The sequence below is a fragment of the Rhinoraja longicauda genome, chromosome 13, assembly GCF_053455715.1.
Source record: "Rhinoraja longicauda isolate Sanriku21f chromosome 13, sRhiLon1.1, whole genome shotgun sequence".
Taxonomy (NCBI): Eukaryota; Metazoa; Chordata; class Chondrichthyes; order Rajiformes; family Arhynchobatidae; genus Rhinoraja; species Rhinoraja longicauda.
In genome coordinates this window covers 51,632,316-51,650,185 of record NC_135965.1, presented here as the reverse complement: position 1 = coordinate 51,650,185, position 17,870 = coordinate 51,632,316, and the positions used below count along the sequence as shown (strand labels likewise).

General features: G+C 38.0%; 1 protein-coding gene across 1 annotated transcript in view; it reads right to left on the bottom strand.

Annotated features, from left to right (window-relative positions):
• Nucleotides 1-1,130: 1,130 nt before the first annotated feature.
• Nucleotides 1,131-17,870, bottom strand: part of LOC144599312 (spermatogenesis-associated protein 16-like) — a 52,964-nt gene continuing 36,224 nt past the window's right edge. The window contains exons 8-11 of the mRNA XM_078410102.1: nucleotides 15,779-15,891; nucleotides 5,270-5,434; nucleotides 3,250-3,333; nucleotides 1,131-1,331 (exon numbers count right to left, since the gene is read on the bottom strand). Coding sequence (XP_078266228.1) covers nucleotides 1,131-1,331; nucleotides 3,250-3,333; nucleotides 5,270-5,434; nucleotides 15,779-15,891 — 563 coding nt within the window. The remainder of the gene's footprint in view (nucleotides 1,332-3,249; nucleotides 3,334-5,269; nucleotides 5,435-15,778; nucleotides 15,892-17,870) is intronic.

Below are 17,870 nucleotides of genomic sequence, written 5' to 3'. Positions count from 1 at the left end.
TTTTGAATTAAAATGTATCTTTTAGGTAATAGTGAGGGATGGAATAGCAGAATATACTACTCAAACAACTCTACTATAAAGAAGACAGACACAAAATGCTGGAGTAACTTCGCGGGACAGGCAGCATCTCTGAAGAGAATGGGTGACGTTTTGGGTCGAGACCCTTCTTCAGACCAATTCCTTCTCTCCAGAGACGCTGCCTGTCCCGCTGAGTTACTCCAGCATTTTGTCTATTTTTGGTTTAAACCAACATCAGCAGTTCCTTCCTACACATCTCTACTGTAACCTTGTGTAATGGGCTGACTGCAAATCAAACATGAATCTATATGAAACATTTGTTAGAAAATGCAAATCCTTTGTTTTTGAAGCACTAAAACTTTAACTTTTTTTGCAGTAAGATGAATTTTACCTCAAGTAATTATCAATTAGATAATTATTGATTACCTCAATAACTAGTGAAACAATACTCTCCTTGAAAGAACATGGATTTTCCAGCACTATCTAGATTTCTATGTTTAACTGCAATATATAGATAGCAGAATTTGTTGAATTATAGAGCCATGAAAATGAATAGTGGCATTTTATTGAAGCTGTTGTGTAATGACAATGTTAATCATAATAGTATAAGGAAAACCTCTAGAATTTTGAAAATATGGATTCCACAATTATTGATAAGGGACAAATTCAACACTTTAAAAAAGGGGGACGAAAGGATGCAGGAATATGGTGGGTAAATATAATTAGAATTTTAATCATGTTAAGATGAAATACCAATTCAGATGTGATGGTATAACTTGGTTATTTCAACAAATTAAGTTAATGATGTTTTGTCATTGAAATTTTTTTCTAATGTTGTCCAAACCTTGTTTGTCAATGGCATTAATGCGTAGCAGATTGTTTTTAAAGGAGGCATTTCAATCTGACAGTGTTAACTGCATGTGCTGTGTAACATGGTGGCCTAAGTATTTGAGGATTATGATTTAAGATAATAACTAAAAGCAATCATGGATGCCAGTTACTGTTTCAATTTCATTTTTATGTTCAATTTATGTAGCATTCCAATATTACTGTTTAAGCTCCTTTGGCACAATGATGACAGACAAAGGAAGGAAAAGTGTGACGATGTCGTCTCATTTTTCGGTCTGTGAGTGTATTGCTGTCTTTCCCACAGACTTCGTCTCTCTGGTTTGCTTCAAATCACCAGGCAATGGAACTAGTTTTTGGCTTTTCAACTTCTTCACTTCTCTTCTTTGTTTTCGAGCTGTTTTCAGAGCTTTTGATTTCAGAAAATTATCTTCTAATTGATAGATAAGGTCTTCAATCAGTCCAACCTGCAATCAATCAATGATTCCGTTAAAGGGTTTCCTCTATAATCAGGTGTAAAGTTCATCCTAAATAATTTCAAATATTTAGATTTTATAATTTAGTTTAATATTATTCTAGCTTATTCTATTAATATTATTTGTTAACCTATTGTTTTACTTTTAGGGGATCTTTACCTCTTTATTGGAACAATATTACAAATGGCAGTAAAAATCTGTTAGAGGAAATACAACTAAAGTTGTTACATGATCTTAAAAATGAATAGTTTTTCCTTTTACTCTAGCAAGAGCAATCGAAGCAGAGGGAAAAGTAGTGTCCAGGGATGTGAGAGAACCCTCAAGGCTGTTTTCATGTGAGAAATACTGTAATGTCTGACTTCAATAGGGTTGGCGTTATCTTTGGTGAAAATGTCTGGATAAATGTCACTGGAGGAAACGTGCTTCATTGGAAAGTCCACATGCTGTGATCAAATGAACTTTCTGGTCTAAAGCTGTAACCTTCGCAAAATAGCAGCGAGTATAACATTATTGTGAGAATGGATCGACTGGGCTTATATTCACTGGAATTTAGAGGATGAGGGGGTCTTATAGAAACATAAAATTCTTAAGGGATGGACAGGCCAGATGCAGGAAAAATGTTCCCGATGTTGGGAGAGTCCAGAACCAGGGGTCACAGTTTAAGAATAAAGTGGTAAACTGTTTAAGGGAAAAAACTATTCACCCAGTGAGTTGTGAATCTGTGGAATTCACTGAATGTTTTCAAGAGTTAGATATAACTCTTAGGGTTAACAGAAGCAAGGGATATGGGGAGAAAGCAGGAACGGGCTACTGATTTTGGATGATCAGCCATGATCATATTGAATGGTGGTGCTGGCTCGAAGGGCCCACATACTCCTGCACCTATTTTTAATGGTTATGTCTGGTTAAAATGTTATGACATAGTGTTACTTTACCCTAAGTGCTCATTTTGTCCTCATTCAATCTTATTTCACTCCTACATTCTTACACATTTAATTTATCTGCATTTTTACTCTTACACGCCCATGTTATTTGGTGGCAAAGAACATACCCTCAGTAACATTCTTGCTAATTAGCTCCAAATGGATTGTATTCTTGGTCATCTCTGCCCAGCAATAAAAACACAAACAGTATTGGCTCACATTTTTTAATATTCTGAATATCTTTTTCCTGTACTTTGAAACACGTTTCAGATTTTGCCACTGTATCACAATTCCAAATGGCACATTTGTGGCTGCAACCTTTCACTCTTTCTTGCTATATGTTTACACGGGCACTGTAAACAATTATCTGTGCTACAGTTATGGTGTGCCCCCATCAAATTGTTCCATTTCCTAAATAAGGTGTCCAACATTACTAATGCTTTTTGCATCATTTCTACTGCCTCGTGTTGTCAATTGTTCCAATGAACCTCCTCGTGAAAAATTAAATCGTGGAAATCGAAGTGCAAGATATTAATCTAGACTTGCCCAGAATTGGTTCCAATGCTCAGAGAATCTAAAGCCACCTGCCCTGGATCACGGCTTCAGTCATATTAATCTGCGTAAACCGATGTTCCTTTTCTAGCTGACTGTACAACAGGAAGTAATTGATTTTCCCCCCCACCTGGCTCTAAAAGTCACAGCACAGAACAGACCCTTTGGCCCAACTTGTCCATGCTGACAAGGAATTCAATATTTCTCCTCTTATCTTATACCCTCTAGTTCTTGATGCCCCGATATGAGTGGGGGAAAAAATACTGCAATCGTCCTATCTATTCCTTTCATGATTTTATATGTTCAGGTTGGGAATCTAAACACCCCACTTTGAGAGTATGTGGCTAAACTTTGTTACTTAATGAATCCCAAAATACGTCTGAAATATTCTGCATCAAACTTACATACAACTTAATGTATTGTGAAATGTCTACCTTTTCGGTTTTGCTCCAAACACATTCTCCACTGGTCTTGTTTCCTTCAAGAGTGTCAACAGCATCAGTCATTAATGAATGTAGCTAAGTTGCAAACAAATGTTTGGTAAATTATTTACAGGGAAATGACGATTAAATTTCAAATGTTTTTCATATGTGAACTATTATAGAATAACTACTTATGTATGCTGGAAATGAAATTATATTGCAGCTTCTCTGACTTCAATGGAAACCAAACAGTGAGTGGAAACAAACTTAATGCTGCCAAGTTTCAGGTTGATATTTGTTAGATTTAAGATTAGATATTACTACCATATAGTTTCTTAATAGAAAACAATCTATTAATATTGTTAAATATAAGGAATGATTGACTGGCTGTAACTTAAGGAATATTTTGTGGGTTTTCAGATACTGTTAAACTGGAAGTGAATTATTTTCATTCAGTCTCTAGAGTAAAGTTTAATCAATTTCCCACTTGGGATAAATAAAGTTCTATCGTATCGTTTAAAAATCCTAATATGCTGGCACCTGGTTTAAGCATTAGTCAAATCCATGCTAGCGATCTACAGGAAACAGACATTTTCAAAGAATAAATTCAGCTCTTGTGAGACTTAAATTCCCCAAGAAGGGACAGAACCGGCTGTACTTTGTTGCTCCTTCAACGTCTGCAGTAAGATGCTGCAGATGTTCTATCTATCTGTGGTAGCCAGTGCCATCTTCGCTGCCATGTGATGGGGCAGCAGGGCGAAGACGCCAATAGGATTAACAAACTCATCAGGAAGGCTGGCTCTGACCTGGGGGCGGAGTTGCATAATGGGAGGTGGTCTTGGAGGTGAGGATGCTCCTCAAACTGTGGAGCATGTTGGACAATACAGCTCACCCCCTCCATGACACACTGGTCAACCTGAGGAGCATCTTCAGCAACAGACTGGTTCCACCAAGATGCAGGACAGAATGCCACAGGAGATCCTTCTTCCCTGTGGCTATCAAACTATACAACTCTTCCCTCTTCTGTCATGGGGTGATACTGGTTCCTCAGGGGAGTGGTCATCTTCATCAATGACCTTCAATCGTAAGCTCAGAGGTCGGGATGTTCTGCAACAATTTGTAACTCAGATAATTAAGCTGAAAGGCCTGGATCATATCCAGCCTGGACTGATAGGTGGCAAGCTTCACATAAGGACCAGGCAATGAGGATACCCAACAGGAGAAAATACCATTCTCGCACCATGACAATAAACGGGGATCACTGACAGCTCCACTATCACTTGAAACTGAAATAGCCATTTAAAACAATGTAGTGACAAGAACAAATTAGAGACACGCAACTTGCTTAAATCTCCAAAGCCTGTCTACCACCCTTAAGGCACATGTCAGGAGTGCGATGGAATATGCTCAACTTGCCCAGATGAGTGTAACTTCAGCACTCAAGCAGTTTAACACTATATAGAACATAGCAGCCCACTTTGTTAGTGTCCCACTCGCAACCATTCTCTCACTCTACCACCAATGTAATGTATCTGCAGTTTGTACCATAGGCAGGATGGTTCTTAAATCATCTTAAAGGCTCTTAAATCCACGACTCGTCTTCGAAATCCATAATCTCTACTAGCTAGAAAACAAAGGGAGCAAAAGCATAGGGACACTACCACCTAGAAGTTGCCCTCTAGGCCACACATCATTCTGACTTGCAAATACATCACCATTCTTTCAGAGTCAAAATCATGGAACTCCTTTCCTACCAACATAGGGGATAACCCCATGCCTCAAAGACTACAGTGGTTCAAGTGGCTCACCACCATCTTCTCATGGGTAATTAAGGATGGACAATTAAATGTTGCCTCAGTCTGAGGCCAAGATCCCTTGAATGAATAAAACGTAATTTAATAAATTGCACCCGTTTCACATTCCCAGCAGAATTGAATGTTTAACATTATTTCATTATACAATGTTAACATTAAGCATGTTAGAGTACTTTCACAAGTAAATAATTGCAGAGAAAGATGTAAAAATATTTTACCAGTTCAATTTCATGTTGACTCATTTCATGCAGGTAGGGCATAGTGGCCAATTCTGCAATTGTTTGGTTAATCACTTGCGCTTGCTCCTTCATTCGTTTTAGCTGACTCAGATAACTGGCGTACTGTAGTTTCTCAAACACACCTGTGCCTGGGCAAATCCCCCCCTAAATCTCAGCAAAAAAAATGTTAGAGACTTTATCAAAATAATTCTGATTAATGTAGAATACTTAAGTGTCCAAATACTGTCAAATATAAGCATGTTATATTTAAGATTAGAATGTCAACAAAAGTAAAGAGTTATGTTTGGCATTTCTTTTACCTTTATAACTGGTTAATATGATCCTTTCTAACCAGTGGTTGTTTAGCTGGCCATGAGTGCCTACCAGTGCCATTCTTTTCGATTCTTGTTGTTCCATTGGGCTGCACCCGGTGCTCAAGAGCCAATAGCATCTCTAATTCTTTGCATTGGAAGATAATCCCCACCATTAGTGATTTAAGCAATACAAACAATGAATCTGGTTTGCTCGGTGGCTAGAAACTAATGCTTGCGTTGAGGAGCAGTTGGTGTTTCCTCAGATGTAGACACAAAATGATGGAGTAACTCAGCGGGTCAGGCAGAATCTCAGGAGAGAAGGAATGGGTGACGTTTTGGGTCGAGACCCTTCAGACTGAAGAAGGGTCTCGACCCGAAAAGTCACCCATTCCTTCCCTCCCGAGATGCTGCCTGACCCGCTGAGTTACTCCAGCATTTTGGGTCTACATTCAATTTAAACCGGCATCTGCAGTTTTTTTCCCTACACATCCTGGTGCTTCCTCAGTCTTTCTAATCTCGTGTCTCCCCAGCTAGTTTTCTCCTCAGTCAGGGAACAAGTAAAGTAAGGTCATAAGGAATAGGAGTAGAATTGGGCCATTCGGCCCATCAAGTCCACTCGGCCATTCATTGAGGGCTGATCAATCTTTCCCTCATAAACCCCATTCTGCCTTCTCCCCACAAGCAAGCCAATTTTGCAAAAGGATCACGAGCAAAGGGAATTAAAGGTAGGTTTGCAATCAAGAAAAGACCTCAAGATTGATACGGCTATAACAATAATAATAATAATTAAAGAGCCCAAGACACCTACCTCTGGTATGCTGCCACAACTTCTCTCCAGATAAGTAATCTTGGTTACTTTGATGTGGGGCATCTAAATTCACAAGAATTTGGGCTGACCTGGGGATTTTCAACCTTACTATCCCATCCTTGCCTAGTATTTCTTGGTTCATGCAGTAACAATGTACCAAAATCGTAGGGAGTCAAGGTTCTTTCCACATCCAGTAAATGATGGGTGTGTGGCCATCCTAACAAAACGGTGCTCTAATCAAATTATTAGCTGACAGCGCAGAAGTTTATCTGCACTGGAGGTAGGCAAGAACTTTGGTAACTGGAAAATAATCATTTAATTATGCAATCAGTGATATGATGTACATAAGTAATGCAAATTTTAACTGAAATTTAAATCTCCGAGACAGTTATACAAGGTACAGCAGGAGAGGGCCATTATATTAAGCTCTGCTTATAATTATCTTTATGGAACCAGAAGAAAGACAAATGAACATCGATAATCACATGAGCCGTTTTGGAAAGTTGCTGCCCGAAGCAGGTTCTCCCCCTCAAACTATAGTACTGCTGGTTGAGAGGAACTTGGGCTTGTCCACTTTCCATTCTCTTTGCAAACTTCCCCTCATTTACTCATTCTTCTTCACTTTGCATTATTGCAATGATGTCCCCACTATTTCATCTTCCTCTATCCCTCCCCTACATATAATGAACTCATTCCCATCACTGCCCCTGCTTCATATTTATCCTCTCTTCGGTCATTATTCAATCTATTTTTATATCTCCAAAATTTATCTGCTCGTTACCCCAAACTCTCCCAACTAATGCCAATATTTCACTCTGCCAATCACACCATCCACTGAATTCATTTCTCATTGTCCAGATCCTGGCTATTTGATCAATACCCTGACGCCAACAGAAGATGCCAAACTCTGACCAGTCTCTTCAGTCTATGACACAACTGCAACCAGAACCATTTAGATTCCCTACTCTAGCCCTCATCAGGTTCCAATCTCTGCTTGGCCACATTCCTCTATCCACATTCGACCTAGCTTGCCCCTGGAATCGGCCAGTCCTGAACACCTCACTTTATGCACGAGAAATTACAACAGCATCAGTGCAGCCCAATACCCATTTTTCTTTTAAGAAAAGCAATCAATGCATTTTTTTTTACTGTGAAATTTAAATTTGTCCTGCAATAACAGATTATTTGGTAAAGTAATTGAATAGAAATTGCAAGCAGTAATAAAAAGATTACACTTTAGAAGTCACTGAACAATATTTGAAGCTCTTAACATTTTGTAGTGAGCATGTCAAAGCTGAACAATTCAAATTTAGCTCATGACATCAAAGGTTTGCAGGAAGTGCTCAAAGAGAGGATCAGGCCTCCAGATAAAGGCCTCCTAGAAAAAAACTTAAATTACGGCATCAGAAGACAAGGAATCAAATTTAAATCATGTTATGGTGATTTTGTATTCTGATTAAATATATCCTAAAATAAAAACAATTAAAGCATTTGTGATTTTCACATTATTCCAATTAGGGGATGGCGAGTTTACTTTGACAGAACACTCAGAAACATACATATAATGCCAGGCTAAAAACTTGTGGACAGAAAGTGCAAAGTGAGGACTTTTCCTCTACCTCAATTTGATTCATCTGAACACTGCAACAGATTTTCACTTCTCCTGACATATTCATTTTGTGTTTTTATTTAATTAAAAAAAATATTACAAAAATCGAAAACCAAACTCGTAATTTTTACCTCAAGCAAGGAAGCAAGCAATTTAGGAGGAGAAAAGACCCTCTAACTGGCTCTAAGACTCATTGAGAACATTTCAATAGTGAAAATGGCACATTCTATTAAAAAATATTTGTGATTGAGATGATTGTCACCCTGGAACAAGTTGTTTATTGGTAATTGGTAATACAAATTGGTAATAAAGAAAATGACAACAGGGCACTTAGAAAATAATAATAGGATTGTACACCAATGTAAATTTAAGAGGATATCAGTTTGAGATTGTAATTAGCAGGAAAGTTAAAAGATGAGTCAATAATATATAGTATTTGGAAAAGAAGAGTTGGAGTAACTCGGCAGGGTCAGACATGGAGAACATGAATAGTTTTGGGTCGGGACCCTTCTTCAGACTGATTGTGGTGGAGGAAGGGAGTCAGAAAGAAAGAAAGAAAACTGGAACAAAGGAGGGATAGACTAAAACCTGACAAGTAAATAGGTGAGGGAATTATTCAATATTCATACCATAGGCTTGTAAGCTACCCAAGCAGACTAGGAGGTGCTCTGGCAATGGAGGCGGGGCCCAGGACAAAAAAAAAATCAGTATGTAAATGCAATATTTGGACTTAAAAAGTGCACACAAAAGATTATTGTTCAACATTAAAGCACATTAGATTGTGTGCAATATACTGCCATGGACTGAGAATTGGCAAGCCATCTTTTGTATTGTGAATAGTGGACTACTGCAGAGATCGGTCATGATACCCTGGTTATTCGCTATATAAAATTATTGGGATGAGGGGATCAGTGTCGTACATTAAGGTTTGCTGATATAAAGTTGAGTGGCAATGTGTGTTATGAGAGGGGCTGCAGGGGACAATGGACTGCATACAAGAGAAAAATAAATTGGCATGATAGTATAGGCCTGGTACATGGAACGTGATGAGGACAAATGAGGTCATCCACTTAGGTAGAAAACAAAGCAGAGTGATTTGAGTAATTACAAGGTTTTAGCATTCAGAGGAACCCAAGGTCCTTGTATGAAAATCTGAAAATTAATATGCAGATACAGTAAATAATATGACAATAGGCTCTGCTTTATTCCAAGAAGGTTTGAGTACAAGAATAAAGAAACTAAATTGAAATTACAAAGACCACATTTGGTTGACCGTGCACCAGGTCTAGTCTCCCTACCGGAGGAAGGATATACATGTAATAGGGTATAATGAAGATTCACTACATTAATTTTGTTGTGTGTGCTAACCACATTAACTTCAGAAGAAATTAAGCTGACTGAGCTTGTGCTCCCTGGAGGAGGCACCTATGCACACAATTCTGACAGAGGTTTACGGTATATATAAAAATGTTAAGTTTTTCATGGCTGGAGTTGTCCATAATATAAGGGGCTGATCATTTACAACAGACATAGGAAGACATTTCTCTACCCAAGAGAGCTGTAGAGGTCGATTGCTGAGTATATTCCATGCAGAGACTGACAATAGTTTGCACATCCAGGTATACGTGGTTACTCCAGAAACACGGTGCTTGGAGAAAGGATTGGTCATGATCTTGAATGATGGAGGTGGTGCGAGGGGTCAAATGGTCCAATCCTGCTTTTTCTTGAGGAAGCATTTTTACCTTGTAACTTTTTGCCAAATGTACAAAATACTAAACTATATGCCATGCGTGTTACATTCTGTACTCTTTGCACATTATCAATAGCAGGAAAGTTAGGATAATGAACTGGGAAAGGAAGGGTAAAAAGATCAGGATAATTAACAGGAAAGGCTATCTCAATGTCTTGTCAGGGATGTACATAGCTACTCAGTTAACCACATTCGCTTGGCCTGGATAGTTCATCAATGTCTATTTCCTAATATCTAGAGAATCGCTTGACAATTCATCAAACTTTTACATGAATTACACTAATATTGTAGTCTCAGGTGAACTAAAGATGGTTCAGTCCAAAGTGTCAAGCGTCATAAACATGTGAATCCAACAGCCAATATAGTAATCACCTCACATGTATTTCTCACTCAAGATTCAATATGTTATTTAATTTCCATCTCTTACTAAGCACTGCCCTGAGAAGCCACAAAAAAACTGATTGGTTTCTATTCTTTACATTGGAAACTTCCAGGTACTGCACATTTGACTGTAAAACAGTACTTTAGCTGTGGCTAGCCATGCATCACACCCCACTGTTCTACTGAATAAAGCGGATGAGTTTTATTGGTGTCATTGTTGTGTGGAAGAACAGACCTTGAGAGACAGTGACAATTTGAATTAGCCGTGTTCTACTTTTCAGAGTGGCTGTCAATAGTGTAAGGTTCCACAATGACATGTCAAAGACTTCTGTAAGATCTAATTTACAATTTCTCTGAAGGTGCTTACCCCCACTAAGGTAGATATGAAATGCTGTGTGAGATGACAGCAAACAAACAAAGTAGTAAAGTTAATCTTTAACCTCCCATGTTCCAGTAAGAATAAGCTCAGCCTATCCAATTTCTTTTGAGACTGCATCCTGCTGAATTTCTTCCGCACTCTCAATTAGTGTCATATCCTCCTTCCTATAGGGTGCCAAGACAGTTGATTTATTTTTTTTAATGACAAGAGTGATAACAGCAGGTTTCAAAGAGTATAGAACATTGTCGGAGGGGAGCAAAAATTAAGTCTTACAAAGTTGTCAAGAAGGAAAATTGTGTGGACATGGCAATTTGACCAAATAGGAATTGCACAGTAGATGAGACAGGGTTCTGGGAACCCAGTGTGACGGAGAATGGTCTAAGGAAGAAAGAAAGGAGAGGTAAAAGATAAATATTCTCAAACTGTCCGACAACAAATTTAATGAGTTCATTGCACTTATCATTGGAGGTGAAGGTGAAAGTGATCGCATCTACAACTTTTTTTCCAAAAAGACATCCTTTCAAGTACGACATATTTTGGCTGTGAACATGATTGTTTTAAAAGGAAAAGTGCTACATATTTTAGACTCCAGTATCACTGAACAATTGTATCATGAGGAATTAATGCAAAGAATAAAGGTTGGATGCTTTAGGTGTAGTGTTTTGCAAATCATGTTGTGAAAGATATGATGTCAGCAACAGATTAAAATCATAATGAAATGAAAACATGCTCAAAAAGAAAAGCAACCTTCAGAATGAAGTTTCTACAATGTCAAAATTAAGTAAAAATTATATTTCACATTTGAAACTAATGAAAACTCATATTAATCTACCTTTGTGCTTCTATTATATTCAAACTTAATTATGTATTGCATACATACATTTAAAAAATCTTAAAATATGAATAAATTTGATTCCAACCATAATTTCTACAAATAGTGCATGATGAAGGCAACAACAAAAATCCATTGAATGGTTGAGATGAATTGTATAAGCTCTTGAGGACAGTAAAACTCCGATAATCTGTCATCCTGTGATCTGGAAATCCAGATGATTCGTATCTGCTTTACTGGGTGATGTTTTCTACACTCCCATTAAACTCACAGAAGTCAATTTCCACACTCCTTATACATTCATGAAAACTGTCCTACATTCCTAAACTCACAGGACTCGGTTCTCGCACGTCTTTATAAACTCATTGGGCCTCATTCTTGTGTTTAGAAACTCATCACATTTTAATTCCGATGCTCTCTTTAAACTACTTGGTTCACTGAAAAAAAATATGATACCACTGTGTAACACCAAAAAAGAGTTGGATTAAAAGTAGGTCTGGGTATTAATATGAGTAACATTCAATAATCCAGAAAATCGGCCAGCCTGGCAACCCAAAAGTCCTGAGGATGCCGAATTATCAGGATTTTACTGTTCACTGAAAAATAATGCACTTATGCTGCGCAGAGTCAATGCTGTGGAAGAAACGTATGGTAAAGTATCTCTCAAGATGTTAGTGCAACAATAACTAGTAATATTTGATATGGACTGAACCAACATGTCAGGCCCTTCTGCAATAAACCATCAATCTTGAGATGGTGCAGGTGAATCTAATGAGCCACGTGCTGTACAAGACTACACTGAAGCTTGTTAGGAAGTACTTTCTGAAGAAAGTAAACCCAAAGAATCACGAGAGATATTATGGATTTCCATCACTATTGACCAAAAAATACAATGGTACAATAGTTGGGAAAGATGACGGTTCACATGACAGAATCATGAAGATTACTTCCAAACTAGCAATAACTTGTGCAACTCGGACAAAGGTGCAGATGCTTTTCATGGAAGAAGGAAGTTACATGCATCAAAAACAAGGACATATGTTTAAGGTGAGAGGAAGGAGTTTAAGGGATTTATTATTTCTAAATATAGAATGGATGAGATCTGGCGCTTGAAAAGAAGTTGAATATTCAAATACATTTAAGTGATATTGAGAGATACTTAAATAAGAAAGGCATGGAATGATGCAGACATAATGCAGGTAAATGGGGTTTGATTAGATGGGCAAAAAGGTGCGGCAGATGGGCCCATTTGTGTGCTGTACCCTTGCATCTCCAGAAGGCGAGATGAGATGAAGCACCCTCCAAGGCATCTATACATGACTTTCGAGGTAAAGCCTAATTGAAGAGACTGACAATAACAAAGATAGTAATTCTTGAAGGTGTTCCAAACTTTCTTTCAACTGTGTTGGGAAGTCAAATAGCAAGAATTTACTAGGATGAATTAGATTATAGTGGAGACCTGAAGAAATGGCAAAGTCCAATGAATATTATGGAAAATATTTCAGTGTGTTGGGTTCAAAGAAAGGGTTCTGGCACACAGAACGAAGAAAGCTGACATTCAATTGTTTCAACACACCATTCATCTGGAAGAATACCATTTGAAATAAACAGCACCAGTGGAACTCTGGCAAAGACTGATTGCTGCCCTTACAGGTCTTATTCAGTTAGGACCAAATCAAATGACATTTTCCAAGGAGAAGAGGCTAAAACTACAGACAGAAGTATCAGGAAAGAATCTTGAAGTAATGATCTTGCAGAAAGATCATACACACAGAGCTCTGACTGACAGGGTGATGCATTACACACATTAAGTAACTTGCTGATACCCTTGCTCTGGAGAAATTTCACTGATATACACAAGGGAGACCTATAAATGTGACCAGTGAGCTTGAGGCACACATTGCAATTTTGCCCTGATGCCCTGCATCAAAAAGGTTGCAATGAATGCATGCAAGCATACTATGCAGCTCCCAGAAAGTGGTGTGGCAGATGGAGATGTTAAAAATATATATATTTGGTATGCTTGCTTCATCGGCCGAGGCATTGAGAATGTGTTTGTACGTCAGAGAGTGAGAGAGAGGGAGAGTGAGAGGTAGAGAGAGAGAGGGGGAGAGACGTAGAGGGGCAGAGATGCAGAGGGGCAGAGGTAGAGAGAGGTAAAGGTAGAGAGAGGGTGGTAAAGAGAGAGGTGGAGAGGTAGAGAGAGGGTATTGCAGTCTGCAATTTATGTATAATATATGTTTGTGGGTTGTCTGAGTCTGTGTCTCTGAATCTCCTGCAAGCACGATTTTCATTGGTCCTTATCTCACCATACTTGTGCATGTGATGATACACTTGACTTGACTATTATTAGTACTCAATTGTACAAGTGATTGGAGAATAGACTACTAATGCATTTCAAAACATCTTGGTTACCAGAAATGACTGCACTAACATGTGTAACATGAAACAAGCTAATTCTATTCCAGTTAAATATCAGTTCAATGATTCAAGATGGCAATTGTGAGAGTGAAAAAGCCTGTTGGGTGACTTAGGTAAAACATGATCAATAACAGTGTCCCATTCCTGCTTCCTCTGGATGACCATGGGAAAATAATGAATTTTCACATTATTACAAAAATGAAATGAGTCAGTTGTTTAGTAGAAGTAAAGAGTACAGACTGATTGATATTCTCCTTGTGATAGTCTGGGGGATTTGGAACCTGAGAAATATAAGGCTATAGTCATCTTGGCAGAGCAGCAGCATTTGGCTGCATATCTTCTTATAAGATGCAACACAATTTTGTTGATGCTACCTTGGATCATTGACACCAGTCTCAGTGTAAATGTCTTCTAAAGGGAACATAATTTCATCAAAGCTGAGACAAATTTGGTACAGCAAAAGGGATAAAGGATGTACGAGATTCAAAGGAGCAGTCCGATTCTTATGATATTAAATCACAATAGCGTAAGAAGACCATGATCAATGCCAATATAAAGATTGTGCACTGTTGAGAATCGAAAAAAAACAAATTTTACCAGGTCTAACTCATGGTACAGTTCTCATAAATTACACTATCTTCATTTAACAAGGGATCCTGCCTAAATTGGACAAATAAGATTAAAGCAAATCAATTAAATGGTGCCGTTTAGAATATATTAAAGCTCACTCATTACTTCAAGCATTTCAGTGCTTACATGTCCTATACTTACCAGTTTAAAAGACTCTGATTTCACTGAATGCCAAACAGATTCAATTAGCTGTTCACATCTTAGTAATCTCCTGCTTTAGATTTACTTGTCTAAAAGGCTGTGTTGATTTCAGGCAAAATCAAATCTTCAAGTAGTTTTAATCAGCTATTTGCAGCTTTTTAAAGTCTAATTGCCGCAGTAAAAAGATTCTGGGGGCAATTGATAATCGTTAGGAAATGTAGCTGATGGTGAGGTTGATATTTTTTTTCCAAAAAAACAGCGGATCGATTATGCTTTGGTTTTACTGTCCTTACAATAGATCTGGTAAATTGTACTAACACTACAGACACTAGGCACTGCAGATTGACAAATAAATTTGCACCTTGATGAACATTTATGTTGCTGATCATCAAGCATTCCGAGAAACAATGCACTATAGAAAGGATTAACATCAATTCAAATGTATGTTTTTACATTAAATAAGAAATATTTAGTGAGTGCTTGTTTCATTACAGAAATGTTTGCAGGAATATGATCCTATATGTGTTTGATGTTTTAAATTATTTTTCATCCCATTCATTTGACTGAATTCCAATTTAGACAGAAACTGAGCTATTCGAAGGTGTTCCAGTTAATGCGAGAAAACTGACAGTATGAAATTAATCTTCCTACACCCTTTGTTCTTGCTCATGGCTGCTTTATCTGCCATCCAATTTATTTAAGTGGAGACACAAGGGACTACAGTTGTTGGTTTACCAAAAGAAAACACTCAAAGTACTGGAGTAATTCAGCAGGTCGGGCAGAATCTTTGAAGGGCATGGATAGGAGACGATTCAGGTCAGATCCTGAGGAAAGGTTATGACCTCCAGAAATGCTGCCTAACCCGCTGAGTTACTCCAACACTTTGTGTGTTTATTGTATTTGGTTGTTTGCTCAGTTTTACCACTACTACAATCCAGGGATAAGACAAATTCTGATGTTTAATGGTATTAGCCTATTTTTCTCTAAATAATTAGGAAGGCTTCACATTGAAAACTACATTTAATTTTTGGTGAGTTTGTTGAAATAGTACATATTGGAGGATGTGTCAGATGCATTTGATAATTGTAAAATAATCAAGAAATATAGGCAGAATAATAAAAGGGAAAACTGTCATAATCAATAGTTATTGCAAATCCATCCTTTGTTGCAAGTCTTCAATACTAACAAAAGATTTCAGTTGTTCCACGGGTCCATGTGTCAATTTAATAAATTAATATACCCACAGCTAGTTTAGTGCACAGTGTAAAATCTAAAACTGGCAGGATCCTCCTCCCAAGGATATCCATGTTCTTCTCAACTTCTTTTACAGTAAGTGACCAAAATGGAGTTCTAGATTCTAGAAAATATTAAGAAACATTTATGGTTTTTCCATCTGCTTTTAATAAGCTGTTTAATATACTTTAGATACAACCATAAATAAAGCAGATTTAAAAAAAAGAAAATTACTCTAATTTTGGAATGTTTCATCATTCTCTTTATGGCAAAACTGATAGATTTTTAAAAAGCCACAGCCACCAAGAGGATTGATTTGTTAATGTGTCAAGAACTCAATATATAAATTAAAGTTGGATAAGCCAAGTTCTGAATTGGGTTCCTGTTCCAATTACATCTTAAAAATATTAACTAACTCATTCCTGGTTTAGTAAACCAGGATAACCTGCTTTCATTTTGTCATAGGCAAAGATGGCTTTTTCAGATTAATTTCCAAAAGAGGAGGGTGGAGAGAGGCAACCAATTTATTGATTAAAATCATTGCAAAAATCAAAGAAGCAGAGAACATTTTTTTTCAATTACAGTAAAACTACAATAGTCCACCACCCGCAGGTTCCACTATTGGTGGCACTGTACACGGCAGCAGCGCCAACAGCCTGTCTCGTCTTTTTCTTTCTTTCGCTGTTTTGTTCTGTGTTTACTTGTATGTTTTTAGTGTACCTTTAGTTTTGTATTATGTGGGGGTTGGGTTAGGGTAAACCTTTATCTCGTTCCTCGACGGAGATGCAACTTTTTCATCGTATATCCGTCTGCACTGCGACTTTAACATCGTGGAGCTGGTGGTCCCTTTGTTAGGGATCGACTGTGGCCGCTCCAACCGCAGGAGCTTCGACTGCCCCGATCGCGGGAGCTTCAATCGCCCCGCGGGAGAAGAGGAAAGAAGGTATGTTATTTGCCTTCCATCAAAATGGGGAATGTGAGGTTGCCAAAAAAACAAGATGGGCGTGCTGCCTGCACTGGTGAGGACGGAGGGAGTGCCGTGAGTGCAGTGATCTTGGTGTTTTGCGGGGACATGGCTCCATAAGGACATCCCAGAGTCTAGTGCAAGTGTGGACGGCTTTCCGACTGTTTGGGCGGACAGGGACTGCAGAGAGCGTGACAGCGGTCGGTACAACTCTGGTCACATCACGGTGAAGGAGCGTGTGGGTGGCCCGGACATTTAACTGATGGCTGTGGAGCTCCGCATATGCTGTGTGCCCTGGGGATTCTCACACGCCGTTGTGGTGGCTGTTTACATCTATGTTGGATTTTTATGTGGTTATGCATCATGTTGCTTTTTTGTATGACTTGGCAAATCAAATTCCTTGCATATTTACATACTTGGCTAATAAATTAATTACAATTGTGGTTGTGCCACACTGATAGATTTTCCAGAGTATTAGATGTTATTCCCGTGAATAACCTAACACACTTTAAATTCATATTTTTGTTTAAGATGTTACACAGTAGTCTCATCATTTTCCAATGAACCAGGCATTTAAAGAAAGCATGAGAAATGGGGAAAAGGGAGCAGGAGAGAGAGGCCCTGGTAGTTTCATTCTTGAATGCATTTCCTGAGAATGTGGTGGAGGCAAGTACTCAATTATTTTTTTTTTAAGTATATGGGCATGCACTTAAATTGCATAGAAGCTGAGAGATGGAATTAGTGTAAAGGAGTACTCGGCGGCTGAAATGGATCCGGTAGGCCGAAGTGTCTGTTTCTATACTGTATGACAAAATGTTGTGGGAATAGACTAATCATCTATTTTGTTTTTTAACAGAATAAATTTTCATGGTTAAAAGGAACTAAAATCAGATGGATTGCAAGGCAGGATCTTTTCAGTTGCTTCCTTGATTTGGTTAGGTAAAATTTTCTTCCAAATGTAAGGAAGTTTTCCCAAGGAGTTTATTTTAAGGAGAGAACTAAAAATTGAGATGCAAGGTTTATACAGTTGTTACCTATGATATTTGAAAAATAAAATAGATATATGATTCTTATTTGGTCTTGTTTCTTAAATTACAGTTTTGCAAACCTACTAAAAGATTGGCAAGGTGCCTGTGGGA